Source organism: Alligator mississippiensis, chromosome 11 (assembly GCF_030867095.1).
Source record: "Alligator mississippiensis isolate rAllMis1 chromosome 11, rAllMis1, whole genome shotgun sequence".
NCBI lineage: Eukaryota > Metazoa > Chordata > Crocodylia > Alligatoridae > Alligator > Alligator mississippiensis.
This window is the reverse complement of record NC_081834.1, coordinates 12,975,673-12,990,344: the sequence shown is the minus strand read 5'-3', so window position 1 is coordinate 12,990,344 and position 14,672 is coordinate 12,975,673. Positions and strand designations below refer to the sequence as shown.

Sequence of the window (14,672 nt, the reverse complement as noted above, 5' to 3'; positions counted from 1 at the left end):
TCTCTGCTCACAGCTTCATTACCATTCAAAGACACTATACGCATGTGGATGAACCCAAATCACGATCTTGCAGAGTGACCCTCAAACTGTGGGCAAATTGATAAGCTATAAAGCGTGTGCCAGTGGTCTGTGAAGAGATGCCTGCTCACACGAACATCACATCCCCTTGATTCCAGTCAGGTAATAATTTAAAAACCAGACGACACACTTTCCTAATGTCACTTTTCCATGTCACTGATAGTGCTGGCAGTGCCACATCTGTATTGGCAATAACAAATAGGAATGGAGGTCCTCCACATGAGACCAAAGACAGATGAGTTCTCCACAGCTCCTCTCCCTATTCAGACATGGTCTATTCCAAGACAGAATAAGAATGCTAATCTGGACTGTGTACTGATCACCCATGTGGGATTTGATTTCTTATGGACCATTTTGCACAGTAGATTGGTCACATTACAGCTCATTTCAGTTTCTTCTCTGGCAGCATCTGATTTGGGTAACCAATGGGCTGTTTCAGGTTTGCAACTCCACTGTGCACATGTTCCCCAGCAGAAAAGTCATGGAAGGGAGCAACCACCACTCAAGGTGAGCTGAGAATGGACATGCACAAAAAATGATTTCCTTCTGGCCAGAAGTGAATGTAGAATGACTTGAAAGCTGATCTAGAGTTACTGTGAGCTGTGGAGCCAGCAATCATTGCTGAGACAGCTCTGCTAGACTCCCAGGCCCATCCCCAGCTCCCCCAGGGCTGTGTTCTTTCCATGGCTAACAACTGACCCAGTCGAATTTTAAAATCCCCCAAGCGATGAAACGATTTCCCACCACTTCCCTCAGAGAACAATTCTCCACAGCCAGCTGCCCCACACTTGGGGACAGTCTTGGAGCAGAAAGATTGGTCCCATCAACAACCTTTGGACAGCAGGACCCCACCTGATGCACCTGGTGCCGCACCATCAAGATGCTTGTGCCGCCTCCTGAGCTTGCTGCCTCTCCTCGCTTCTTTCTGTGCACTTCACCTTTTCTAAATGCTAATTTTGCTTTTAAGTGGAAGGCAGCTCTGGAGTAGCCACACCACCCCCTTATTAAGATTTAGTGCCTGAACCAGAAGGTGTTTCCTTGTTGCAATAATATGACCTTTAAATCTGGGCAGCAAGGTTAATACCAGAGTATTATTTGAGAATTCATCACTCAAGCTGGTGCGACACAGACATGATCCCATTGCAGCCTGCTCGTTTAAGTACCGCTTCCAGGGCTACAATTTTTCACAAATGCATTTATTTCTAATGCTCATGAAAAGGAGAGGGGGGGAGGGAAGAAGGGAGGAGGACAGTGAGAAGGGGGGGCGGAGGAGAGAGTGAGAGAGAGAGAGAGGACAATATGCCACTATGATTTATTGTAGAGGAGATTGTCTGCAATAGTAGAGCACTCTTTCTTAATCAAAGCTTTATTAAATTCGGGTAATAAAAAGCTAAGTGCTCTTGGATGGGATAAAGGCAGAAAAGGGTAAAGCGTTCACTTTAAGAACATTCAAGCCAGGAGTCTGTGTATGAGGTCCCATGATAAGAGATGATGAAAGGATTAGATGCTCCCTGCCATAGCTTGGCTACACCAAAACAAATTGCTACCTGCCAAGACTGGCATTAGGATCCACAGGGCTTGAACCATGAGTAAGGATCGAATCTGCTGGTATAGGGGAATATGGGAGAATAGGGTAGAAGTGGCCAAATTGGTAAGAAGCCCAAGTCTTCTCCAGGCCTCTCCTGATGCTCAGAACAAGTGACAGTTCCAGGGCTGCAGACAGACATCACTTGAAGCCAGGGGTGTCAAACTCACCTCACACCCCAGGCCAGATACAGATCACGGGGCTCCTTGCAGGTTGGATCCATGGGGCAAGCAGCAACTGCAGAGGGGCAGGGCAGGGCAGGGCCTGCTACAGAGGCATTCGCAAGGTCATCAGCTATGATCCAACTGATCATGTGCTGCGGCAGAGGCAGCACAAGTGGTGGTGGGGGACAGGGACAAGTAGCAATGGGTCAGGTGACCACAAGGTAAATGGGACCCCCTTGTCATCCCCTGGAGCATGTAGCAGGACTCACTCCCCATAGGATCATAGGAAAGTAGGGTTGGGAGGGACTTCATAAATTCCTCTAGTCCATCCTCCTGCTCAAGGCAAAATCATCCCCCACTAAACCACCCCAGCCAAATGTCTGTTTAATCTGCTCCTGAAAACTTCCAAGGGTGGAGATTGCACAGTTTCTCTAGGCAGCCTATTCTGATGCTTAACCACCCTCAGTCAGAAAGTCCCCAAATTCCCGCCCTTGCCAAACGGAGCAGTTCCAGAGGCCGTGTTTCACACACCTGCTTGAAACTATTTTAAAAGGGGACAGGGGATTTGCTACTTGGGAGAATGTTTCAGCAGTTCTGATGTAAGCATTGTATTTGTCCATTCTTTATATAACTGAACCAAATCACTGTATGAATGAGCTAAATTGTACAACAGTTTAGCTCCACTTACACCAGTCTAGGAATGGAGAAACATAACAGTTACAAAGAACGCCAATATAATTTAAAACCTGTGTAAGAGTTACGTCTGCCCATCCCCTTAAATAGTTTGCTGCCTCGTCTCTAGATTGTGAGCTCCTACCTGCACCAGCACGGAGGTATAGGGTCTAGGAAACATGGCAGAACATGTATGGCATGTAATCCCTTCCTGTTTCTGAGCAGAGCACTCAGAGGGGTGTGAGGTTAAGTGAAAGGTAAGTGGGATTGGGCTCCTATGTAGGTAGACAGCACAGAAAGGAAAGTCTATAAGAATAAAAAGAGAAAAAACTTACTCGATTTCAGCAAAGCTGCCAGAGCCTCAATGGCTGCCCTGGGGGAAGGAAAAAATGGAGAAATAATGTCAATTTCTTCAATAATTTCTTTAACGTTTGTCTTCATAGTCTGAGGGCCAGATTCCTCCTGATATCAATCAGTGGGGCATCACTCATGGATACTCGCTGTAAACCTCTGCGTTTGACTCAATCCAAAAAGAGCAACATTAGCTCTCCAGCCTGAACATTACACCCCTCTGTATTGAGCGTTATAAACAAACTCGCACATATAAAAAAAACAAAAGTCACAGGTTTCCAACCTTTGAACTATAGTCCTCTACCTTCTGCACCAGAGGCTCAGAACAAACTCGGTCTGGACCCAGGTTAACATTTTGCCACCTTCAACTTCAGGCTCACGCTTCCCATCGCAATGTTAACTCCAGTGCTCTGGCCAACTTCCCACAAGAGAAATTTCATTTGGCCCAATTAAATGTTCCCTTGGTAGCTTTTGCCTCTTCCTTTATTATCATTAACTACCAGTACTGCAGTCATGCATCATGGCACCAACAGAAGTCAGGACCCCACTGTGGTAGATATTGCCAAAACATGTAGTAAGAGCCAACTTCTGTTCCAGTGGCTCACAGTCTAAACAGACGGGACAGACAAAGGGCTGGAAGCAAAAGGAACCCACAGAGATGAAGTGACTTGCCCAAGGCCTCAGAGAGAAATCAGTGGAAGAGCTTGGGGTGGAACCCCACCTCCTAAATCTTGGTGAACGCCACAACCTCTTGCACACGCTGGATAAGTCTATACCACTTCCCCAGCACACCTGAGGGCACTACTCTCAGGTATTGCCTACCCACTTCTTGCTTCACACACCCCACACCCAGAAAGGAGGCAGTGAAGCCACACTAAGGACACATGCTAAGCATGCCAGAGATAAAGACCTTGAAAGCACTGGAAGGGGGACAGTATCCCTAGTGTGTAGGAGTTTGGCATGGGCAGAGTGGGAGTAAGAAGGCAGAGTGTGCTAGAAAGCAATGTCTCTGGGAGGGTATAGTGGGGACATACCCACCATATCTTAATCCTTCCCCTTAGCAAGTGCTGCACAACTTTGCTGGAGCAAAGCAATGACCCAGCCCCACCTGAGAGGCCTCTCTGTTTCTGTGGTAACTGAGGCATCCCATTATGTTCATAATCCCATAGGCAAGAGACACAAAAGTGTAAAAACCAGCTTTATAAAAGCAAGAATTTCTACAAAGGGCCTTTTACCCTCTTGCAGTCATGGAGGACTAGATTTTCACCGTTGTGGTGGCACTGCCCACTGGGTTGTGGGTTCTTCATCCAAGAATAGAGACAAACAAATATGGGTGTAAATGGGTCAAGTACGTTCTAACCTTCTATCTGTGCTGCCAGCCATTGACAGGTCTACCATTAAAATAAAAGAGCAGTCATGTCACCAAGGCTAGGGACTGACATTACACATAAACCAGTTTACGTGATCAGAAAATGGTTTAAACCTGTAATAGAACGATGTTCAGTGCCCATAAGCCACTTTGAAAATGGCTGAAACCAGTTTGAGATAAACCTGGTTGAAGATAGTATCAGACTTAACTGATTTGGCTCAAACTAGTTTATGCAACGTCTACCCCAGACCCCTTCCTGGTTTAAGGTAAGCCAGACACCCCCAGCATCCCAGAATGGTCTCTGGGCTGGGCGGGGCTCTCTACTCCACAGCAGGGATGGCCCCTCCCCTCTGGCCCCTGGCTACAGCTCCAGCAGAGACTTGCAGACACAAAGCATCTGCTTGGCTTTTCCCTGCTAAGCAGAGATTATTTCCACCCCCCACCCTTTGCCTTACACAGACACCTCAGCATTAGCTAGCAGACCACATGCTGGCTATTTGGGAGGCAATAAAGGCAAATAAGCTTTTTGGAGCTAATCAACAGGTAGCTTAATGTCCTTCCTTGGAAAAGCTGTTTCAGAAGAGCTTGGAGAGAGGCTTTGTTTTCTTAATGGGCTGATAAACACTGAGTTATGGGTGATAAGCATTCCCTGCTGGGCAGATTGGGAAAGGCGGGGGCAGGCAGGGAAGAATAATCAGAGCATCCTGCCAGGGCTGGCCACACCCCTCTCAGTTCAGCACTGTGGAAGGGAAGGGAGGGTTGCTCTAGTGGCTCCCAGCTTCTAGCCTGAGCCACTGTAGGCATATGCCTGCATTTCTGGAATAAAAAGGGAATGTCTATTCACCTCCAAATCAGTTCAAGCTTTGCAGGTTAGGCTAATCTGCAAAGATTGAATCAATTCAAGCTCAGATTTTTTTAAATGTCTGTCCCTAGCCCAAAGGGCATCCCTAAGAAAACGACTGCATGCCATGGTCATGGTATGGAGATCCCACAATAGATTAAGCATCTCTCAGGGTTTGCTCTTCACTAGGAAGTCCAAATCCCACCCCTCATTCAACAACCCTCACACCCTTCCCTGACTGACTTCTCTAATCTTTACCTAGCAATGGCATCAGCTGCACTTCATTAAAGTGTCACCTTTCCAGCATGCTTTGGCTCCTATTCAAGAGGAAATGTCATCAAGTGGATTACACAGGCTGTTGCTGGGCTGAGAGTTCCTTGGGAGAAAAGAGCGAGCTAGGGAATCTCATAAGAGGCGCAAAAACAGATGCACTTTCATGCACAGGTGACCAATGTCACCAGCTGGACCAATGCATTGACCTAGCCAACCACTAAGCCTGGTTTTCAAATGAGACCATGACCACTAACACTTGCATCTCAGAAAACCTGCTAAAAAGAACCCAGTGTATCAGGGCATCTCGTATTTCATGACACACCAGCATACAGAAGCACCAGGGATCTCATCTGAATGGGATCAGAGTTGATTCTCTGTGACACAGATCCTACACAGCTAGTTTCAGAAGAGATTCTCCTTTTCAGGCCTGCACTTTTAGAACAGTGCTATAGCTCCACTACTATGACGTTCCAAGCACCCACAGCAGGTCAGATAACAATATCTATGAAGCCCTTCATGCCCATGGTTTCCTAACAACATAATCTCTCTCCAAACAAAATCCCCAAATAAATCGCATTAACTTTCATGTTGAACCAATTATCATCCTCCAGCTGCTGACAATACAATATTTATTTCCAAACTGCTATTTATTGTGCATCCAATCAGCAGTTGAGAAGGAAAGAAAAGATTCCACAATAGCTCCTGCTGGTACCCAGGTATCAGACTGACCTTCTTCACAAATGCAATTCTTTTAAAATAAGCCTGTCAGAACCCAGCGTTGGCACTACAAACACTACAAACTACGAGGGTGGGGGAGAGGGGAGCCAACACAATGGCTGCTGAAATTTCACCAGTGAGAAAGCAGGAAAAAATATTGGGGCTTCTGCAGGAATTAGACAACAGCCAGTTGGCTGATGGAAGAGGTGCAGTGGGCAGAGGTGCAGTGGCCAGGAAGTTGGAAATGTGGGTTCTAGTGTGTTTCCCACATCAGCTTGCTTAGAGTGTTTGAACCTGCATCTCTGTCTTCCTAAGTATAGTGCTCCACCGACCACATTCAAGGTTATCTGATCTGTTGTCCAGCACTCCTTTTAAAGTTGAGCCACTGAGCCACAGTCATTGGATCAACTGGTATAGTGAGTAATGCACCAGAGACGTTTCTGCTTCATTGGAAGCAAAGGTCTAAGCTAGAACCCAGGACCTGCTCTTTTCCAGAGCAGCATCCACCTCGCTGAGCTACACCCACTTTTGCTTCCTATGTTCCTCCTGGCCCCATGGGTTCAAAGCTTACCCAGGTGAGAGGGGCCTAGAACTTGCATGTCCGGGAGGTTGAACATGCACCCAAGCCACAGCTCCTAGGACCAAAACACAGTGAAATACACAATCCGTTATGCATCATGTCATGTGCATTTTTACAGGTACTCCATATACTGCTATGGACAATTGCAAACCCAATATTCTGAATTCAGTGCATTCATGCATTGGGAGAAATGTTGAAGGAAAATGGATGAGATAATCACAGGATGACTGAGTCAACAAGTGTGAATGTGGCCACGTGGCCATGAAAAAGCAAAAGCAATCCTAAGACACAGCAAGGAAGGTATTTCTATTTGTCGCAGGGAGGTATTAATACCACTGTATAAAACACTAGCAATTTCTATTTGTCACAGGGGGATATTAATACCACTGTACAAAACACTAGCAAGACCTCATCTGGAATACTGTATGCCATTCTAGTGTCCCATGTTCAAAGAATTCAAACTGGAACAGGTGCAGAGGAAGGCTATTAGGATGAGAAGAGATAGAGAGAGCCTATCTCATATGAGAAGATTAAAAGAACTTCGCTTATTTAGCCTGGCAAAGCGAAGGTTGAGAGAGGACATTATTGTTCTCTATAAATACATTGGTGGGGATGGGGAATAAACACTAGGGAGAAAAAAAAAAGCAATTTAATCTAAAGCAGCATGTTGGCACAAGAACAAATGGATATAAATTGTCCATGAATAAGATTAGGCTGAATATTAGAAGGTTTCTAACCATCAGAGCACTGAAGGTCTGTGATAGCTTTCCAATAGGAGCAGTGGGAGCAAAACCTAACTTAATTTGAAGATGGCGGCTGATAAGCTTAGGAGCACAATAATGTGGTAGAGCTGCCCATGACAGCACTAGACTCTGGGACTCAGGAAGTCCCTTTTCCAGTTCTTCATCCCTCTAGCTTAATGTAGGTACAAACCCAGGTCAAATGAGCAAGACATATCTGAAAAGTAAAGGCAGGGTTTCAGGTCCTTGACTGGGTGGTATCTGGCTTGGATCCACTGACAGCAATGGAATTATATCAGCTGATTATCTGGCCCAGTGTTTCCCATGCAAGACAACAGAGTAACGAGAAATACACAGAGAGCCTTTGAGCAAACTGTTGGTGAGCATCCCCAGAAAATAACTAGGGTCTGGGGTAGAGAACAAACCGAAGCGTGCAAAACGTTCCAGAGGGAAACTAATAACTTCTCAAATCAGGCAGGGGAGGAAAGAGGGATATTCAGGCAGCAAGCTGGTAGATGCACTGATGAAACGTTAGCGAGCCAGATAACTGGCATGTGCACTACACGGTCACCTACTAACACCATATGGTAGCACAACAGTCTCTTCTCTGGCATCTGAAGACATGATGAGATGAAAGAAAAACTTGGTACAGGGATAGATGGAGGGAAGAGAGATAATAAACCATGCCTGAGAGAGAACAAAAAAAAATTTTAAAAGATAGGAACAGGAGGGAAAGGCTGCAGAACACAAGAAAGATGAAGCCATGAGCATATGTTATACCAGAGAATTTGATAGCATGCCCAGTGTAAAACTTTACGTTTGTCTCAGGGAGGAATAAGAGGGGGAAAATATATATATGAAAAGCCCCACAGACCTGTCCAGATGTCTTCAACTGATTCTCTTTTCTTTGCAGGAATAAATCACTAAAATCTTACCCTGGGATATTAAAAACAACCCTCCCAAGAGGATCTCATTCATACCTTTCAGTAGAAGAAGGTATAAATAAAGTTGCCCTATCTAAAAAGTCATAAAAATAAATGCTACACTGTAATCAGAAAACATAAAAGGCCCTCCCTGAAATGGCCGTGGAGACAGCCACTCTGAAGAACAAAGGACTTTGAAGTGCTTCCAAATCAGCAGGTTGGATAACAGGGCAGGATTACAACGAACAAACAGAGCGACAAATGCATCTTGCAAATTCAGTGTGTCAGACCCATAAACAACAACAACAACAAGATAAAAGTCCATTTTTCTCTAAGCCAAATACAAATTGGATTAGCCAGAAAAACTGGACTGGTCTCTCTCTCGGTGACTGTTCAGCTCTGGACCACCAGGATGACATTGCCTGAAAGTCATCACAAAAAGCTGCAAAGTCAGGACCTGCCAGGTTCTGTCCCTTGCTCCACTGCTGACTCACACTGTGACTGGCGATTGGTTAATTGTGTGCCTCGGTTTCTCCGTCTTTAGAATGGAGTTAATAATGCCTCCCTGCCCTGCATCAGTGTTGGAAAGCTTTGCGAGTTCCCATTTGTACAGCAAATGACCAGTACAACCATAGGAAGGATGCGAGATGGCTCAGAAGAAATGAGTAGAGGGTTCGGAGTTCAGCTTCAGTGGGCAGGGGTCCCCTTCAGAGTCACCATACAACTGGCAAGGGTAGAGAGGTCACCGATTGAATAGGCAGAAATATTACCCCGGAGGGTCTCTTCAAAATCAGCCTCAATGAGCTTTCAGCATCCACTTGTCCACCTCTGCAGTGAGCATCCCTGCACTTTTTCCACACTTACACATGAAATACCCTACTCAGTCTAGTGCACAAAGCCACTACCTGCAATCTGTTGAATGCCTCTTTAAGATCCACGTCTGCCCTGATGCCTAGAGGAAGTTGCACGCTGATAACGGACAAGTAGTGGCCTAGGATTTATCAAAAGAAAATAAAAGGTTTCACCTGTAGCTAGCAGGCGGCATGATCTTTGCATTCTCACCTTCTTTCAACCTTCCTTCCTTCCTGTCGTTTGCTACACTCAGTTGTTGTATCTTCTCTTTAACTAGATTACAAACAGTGTGGGGCAGAGACACTGCCTGCGCATTTGTACAGCACCTAGTACAATCAAATTCACAGCCCTGATAGGGACCTCTAAGTGCTACCAGATACAGTAAAGAAGGTTTGAAGCACAATGCCTAGAGTGTCGAAGGAAATAAACTATACCCAAGCTATATGCATCACCGGGATGTATTTTTATCTGCAACCCTAGGGATTTATGCTTCACTCTCAGTGTTTACATAGTCACAAAAGTAGCTTGCTAGAAATAGAGTTGCACAATAGACTGCAGAGGGCCATTTAGTTGCAACACTTAGACACCATGGCAATAGGTGCTTTATAAACTGTAACAGAAGGTAGAACTCATCCGAGGTAGATGCCTTGAATAATCATTTCCCTGGTGGCCCAACAGTACTGACCTTAAACATGAAGGCATGTGCATAAAGAGCTGCATTAAAGATGTAAAAATAACAATTTGACAGATCCTGGACATATGGGTGGGCAAACGCCACAGACGCTGTTGGCATTTTCTTAGGAACAGTGGTGCAGGATTGGTACATAAACAGTCATCTCCGTGCCCCCCCATTCCAGCCGATTCAACGAAGCACTAACAGGGATGTTAAAACCAAAGCCTGCTTGCGGTTTGAAATCACCCTCGCAACATCAACAGGTGGAGATTGGCACTCTTGGTGTTCTGCAGTGGTGATTCTTGATGCAATGCTGCAGGATAGCAAAGAGAGATGACCTGAATGGCCTTTTTCAATCTCAGTTTTTCAGTAAAGGCTGACCAGTATGAATCAAAACTCACATCTTTTTAGGAGCCATTTTTTGGGACTCTAATGTTTGTACTAGATATCTTCAGTGAATCAGATGGCCCCAACATGCAAGTAAGTGGGGCTTTAGTTCTGCACATTTAAGAATGGTGTTTCTCAAGAGCCATAGGAGTCTCTGCAGTCTGAAAGCGAAGTGGCAGATGGGCACCACAGACACAGAAAAAGATACCCACCACTAACAGAGGTGTATTGGCTGTCTGCATCTTACATTCAATTCACAGACATAGGGCTTGATGCTTCCTTTTACTTATATCTGGGGAATGATAGTTGATGGTGTTTACAAAAAAAAAATGCTATACTTCAAAATAAAGTTATGCAAAAGTTGCTGGGTGAGGCTTTCTGGTCTGCGTTACGCAGGTCGGACTAGATGATCCCAGTAGTTCTTTTTCTGGCTTCAGCAGCTCTGAATTATACCGAAGTGAAACCAGTGCCAGAGAAGAGAGAGGCCCAGAAAGCATAGATGCTCATTCTCTCTCATCCCCAACATTGGGAGTATAAAGGCAAATGGATGTCCTGGGCCTTGCTGGGGTATTTTAGGTGATGAAGCAACTGTGGCTTAGCTAGGTTTTGTCGACCAGATTTCATGAAGGACTCCTGCAACGAGTTCCAGCCTTCCACATAAAGCATCTTTCCTTTGTATACGCATAATCTGACTGTACCCATATGCAGATGATGATATTTGAGGGCATCAAGCAGTTTGAGCCACCCGGTCTTCAGCTCCTAGACTGCTTCTCTCAAGTGCAAGACCGCCCAGGAAATGCATTTTAATCCCTACTCAAGCAAAGCCCCAGCAGCTATTTGGGTCAGGGGACGGGGGTCAGAGGTAGCCCCACCTCTGAAGGTAGAAATCAGGTCTCACAAAGATTTTTCATTTTTGCCAGCTCCCTCTCAGGGGTCATATGTCACCAGGATGGCTGAGGCTGCCTGTGACAGCTTGTCACTCACAACAAGATGAAAGGGCTAAAAGGGGCACAGGCAAATAGAAGTCTTAACAGATTAATTACCCAGGGTGGCTTCACATGCCAGTGCGAGAACCCAGTTTTCCCACCCAAAGGGCACACATGAAGAGACAGAGAGAAAGAGGCACTGCTGTTATCCCTGGTGAATCTATAAAGGGGAGTGAGAGGCAAGGGGAGGGAGGGGAGTAGCAATGTTCTTTGCAGAGCCAGCGCAGCTCTTTGTTGCAGCCTCAAATCATCTCATATGTAATTAAAATGTGTCCATCAACAGAGTTAAGTCCCTTGTCCCTCCCCCTGACAAATCTGCCTTCCAATCCCATTTAAGTCACCAGCAAAGAAGAGTCTAGTGGTCTCCTATCTGGGTCCCTGACAGATACTCACTCACATCACTTTACAGGACTGGCAGCCTACGCTCAGGAGACTGACAGGGGCAGCAGGTATGCCGTGCTGTGCAGCAGGACTGAGGAGAGTTATCAAAGCCCAAGTGGGAGGGAGACATCCCTCTACCCCCTCCTGGTGTGATGCTTACTGCTAGCCCCACGTCTCTGCCTCACACTTTGAGGAGTGCTGCACACAGCTGAAGCAAAAGGGACATCTTGGATGTTTAGGAAAATCTGTTTATTGTGCAACTGACTCCGCTGAAGTGATTGACACTAGGTGATGCTTAACTGCACAGTAGTATCATTTACTGCACAGGAAGCATGTGCATCTATACATGCGCACACTTACAGTGTAGTAAAACCCATAATTGTGAGTAAATTTGATACCCGCTGGCCTGCTGGCCCCAGGGGAGCAAGTGGGGATGGGGGACTCAGCCAGCAGCCACCTGGGCCCAGCCAACTTATTGTTGTCCCTAGGCACCCATACATGCCTGATCTCCAGTTTGAGGTCAGGCAGCGCACACCCCCCACTACACAGTGTCTCATCTCAGAAGCTGTTTGTGTGAGTTTGCAACATTTCATTCTCGTGGCTCTGCAGGGCCTGCAGCTGCACCCGGGGGAGAGGCCACACGTGGCAGCCAGAATGAGGCCTCAGAGTTGCCATCACCCACGTCCAGGACCCTGTAGATGTGCTGGCTCTGCCAGAGAAGGACCCTGGACAGGACCCTCCTCCTGAACCGCCTGGTCACAGTGTCAGAGGACTGGCTTATGGATGCTTGGACCTGGCAGGTAGTGGACGTGGCCCACCAGGACACGTGACTGGCAGAGGACATTGCCCACAAGGACACATGGGACGGCACAAGGAGGCACAGGACTGGGCAGACGGGGAATTCCGGGTACAGGTCCTGGCCCTGGAGCACAAGCAGGTGAAGGCGCTGTGGGAGAAGAAAGCCATCATGGCCCAGACAATGCAAGCTATGGATGATGATCGCCAGATGCTGGACACCCTTCTAGCCCTGGCAGTTGCCTTCATGTCACCTGCATGGCCCCTGGCCCTAGTCCTGCCTGCCCCCTGGAAGCCACCCACCACCCAGCAGCAGACCCCCACCTTGGCCTGGGAAAAGGTCCTGTGCCACCTCCAGAGGCCAGGAGCCCTTGCCCAGGACCCCACCCTGGGTCCACCACCACCTAGCCCCCCAACCTAGGCCCAGGCCTGCCACTCAGTCTGGCTCCACACAGGTGCAAACCAAAAGTAACCCTAACCCACCACACTTGTCGCAGCATGCACACCGGTGGGGGAAATGGCAAGAGGCTGGAGTGCTGGCTGCCTGTCTCTGGGCTCTGCCTTTTAGGTGCCTCCACCCCACGGTGGCACACAAAGGACATTGTACAAAGTTTTCATGGGGAAGAAAGGGTTTTATTGTTGGGTTGGGTTGGGTTGGGTTGGGGAGGGGCTCTGTTTGAGGTTAGGGGAATAAAAACCTGTTCTTGTGAGGTGTGTCTGCAGGGAGCACAGTGCTGGGGGTTGGGAGGGGGTGGGGGTTCCATGGGCAGTGGTGCAGGCAGGCTAGCACGGGGAGTGCTGGAGGAGGTGATCGGCCAGTGCCTCCCACACCCAGTGCCCTCACCCCTGCTGGCCATTGCTGGGCTCTCCTGGGGCCTTGCGGTGGGCGAGGGGCACTACCACTGTCACTGCAAGTGGTACTCCTGCTGCCAGGTGTCCTCCTCATGCCATTCCTCCTTCACCCAAGCCTTACAGAAGAACTTTCCCTGGGCTTTGCAGATGTTATTCGGCATGCAGGCTGCTATGATGACCCAGGGGAGGTTGTTCTCAGAGAACTCATGGCAGGTGCGGAAGGCACATTCCACTAGGGCACAGGTCCAGCCCAGGCAGCGGTTAAAGTCAGCCTGACAGGGATCCAGGTAACCCATGTAGTGCTGCATGTGCCAGGGTATAAGCAGGTAGGTGCGGTCCCTGATGAGGAGGTGCAGGACGACCACCATGGCACCCAACTGCAGGTCCAGCCCCCGCAGCATGAAACATCTCATCTCCACCAGGCCCAGCAGACCAGAGTTCCTGAAGACTGGGGCATCTTGGGTGCTGCCTGCCCAGCTAGCACTCACATGCGTGAAGGCCCTGCTGTGGTCCACCGCAGCCTTCAGCACCACAGAGTGAGAGCCCCTCTGGCTGCAATAGGGGTGGTCTCTGTGTTGCAAGCAGGTACCAGGGATGGGGGTCTTGTCCAGGGCCCCGATGCACTAAGGGAAACCCAGGGCATGGAACCCGACCACCACCACTAGGGGTCATGCATGTGGAGCACTTTGTCCCCTAGTACATCCTAGAGAGTGCTGCACACCTCCAGGATGGCCTTCCTGGCAGTAGCCTTGCCCATGCCAAACAGGTGGCCAGTGTACCACAGGCTGGCAGGCGTAGCCAGCTTGAGCAGGAAGAGGGCCAGGTAGGTGTCCACAGTGAGGAGCAGCTGCATGCTGGTGTCCTGCTACTTCAGGTATGGCTGCAGCTGCTCCAGAAGGTCCTGGAAGGTGGCCTGGGTCATGCAGAAGGCCTCTAGCCACTGCTTGCTATCCCAGATGTGCTGGATGCTATGCCACAACAAATCCTGGCTGGCCTGGCAGACACAAATGCAGCAGAGCTGGAGGGTCAAGAGGGTGACAGCAGCCCTAGGGGTGGCATCCTGGAGTCCATCATTAGCATCCCTGGTAGGGTCCAGCCAGCAGGTGTGTGGCAGCAGCCCTGGGATGGCACGTGGTGGGTGAGCAGGTGGTCACTGTACATGGGAGAGCAGGGAGGGGCGAGACAGCCATGGGCCAGGCAGTGGTTGGTATGGCAGGCCAGCATGGCATCCAGCAGGAGCTCTGTGCACTGGTTGTTACTGCCAGGGGCAGAGACTGGCACAGCCATACTGTAGGAAGGCACAGGAAGCAAGGAGAGTGCTGCCACATGCTGTCCCTCTGCTGGGCCTGCTGCTCCTGGCCAGGGAAGTGGCTGGCCAGAGAGCAGAAAGCAGGACTGTCTTTTGAAGAGGGCTGCTGACAGCTGCAGCTGGATCTCCCCCCGGTCTCGGCAG

General features: G+C 48.4%; 1 protein-coding gene across 1 annotated transcript in view; it reads right to left on the bottom strand.

Moving 5' to 3' along the window:
* AGBL1 (AGBL carboxypeptidase 1) overlaps positions 1 to 14,672 on the bottom strand; it is a 393,910-nt gene that overhangs the window by 348,110 nt on the left and 31,128 nt on the right. Inside the window, exon 5 of the mRNA XM_019477387.2 lies at positions 2,835 to 2,872. Within this exon, the coding sequence (XP_019332932.2) occupies positions 2,835 to 2,872 (38 nt within the window). The remainder of the gene's footprint in view (positions 1 to 2,834; positions 2,873 to 14,672) is intronic.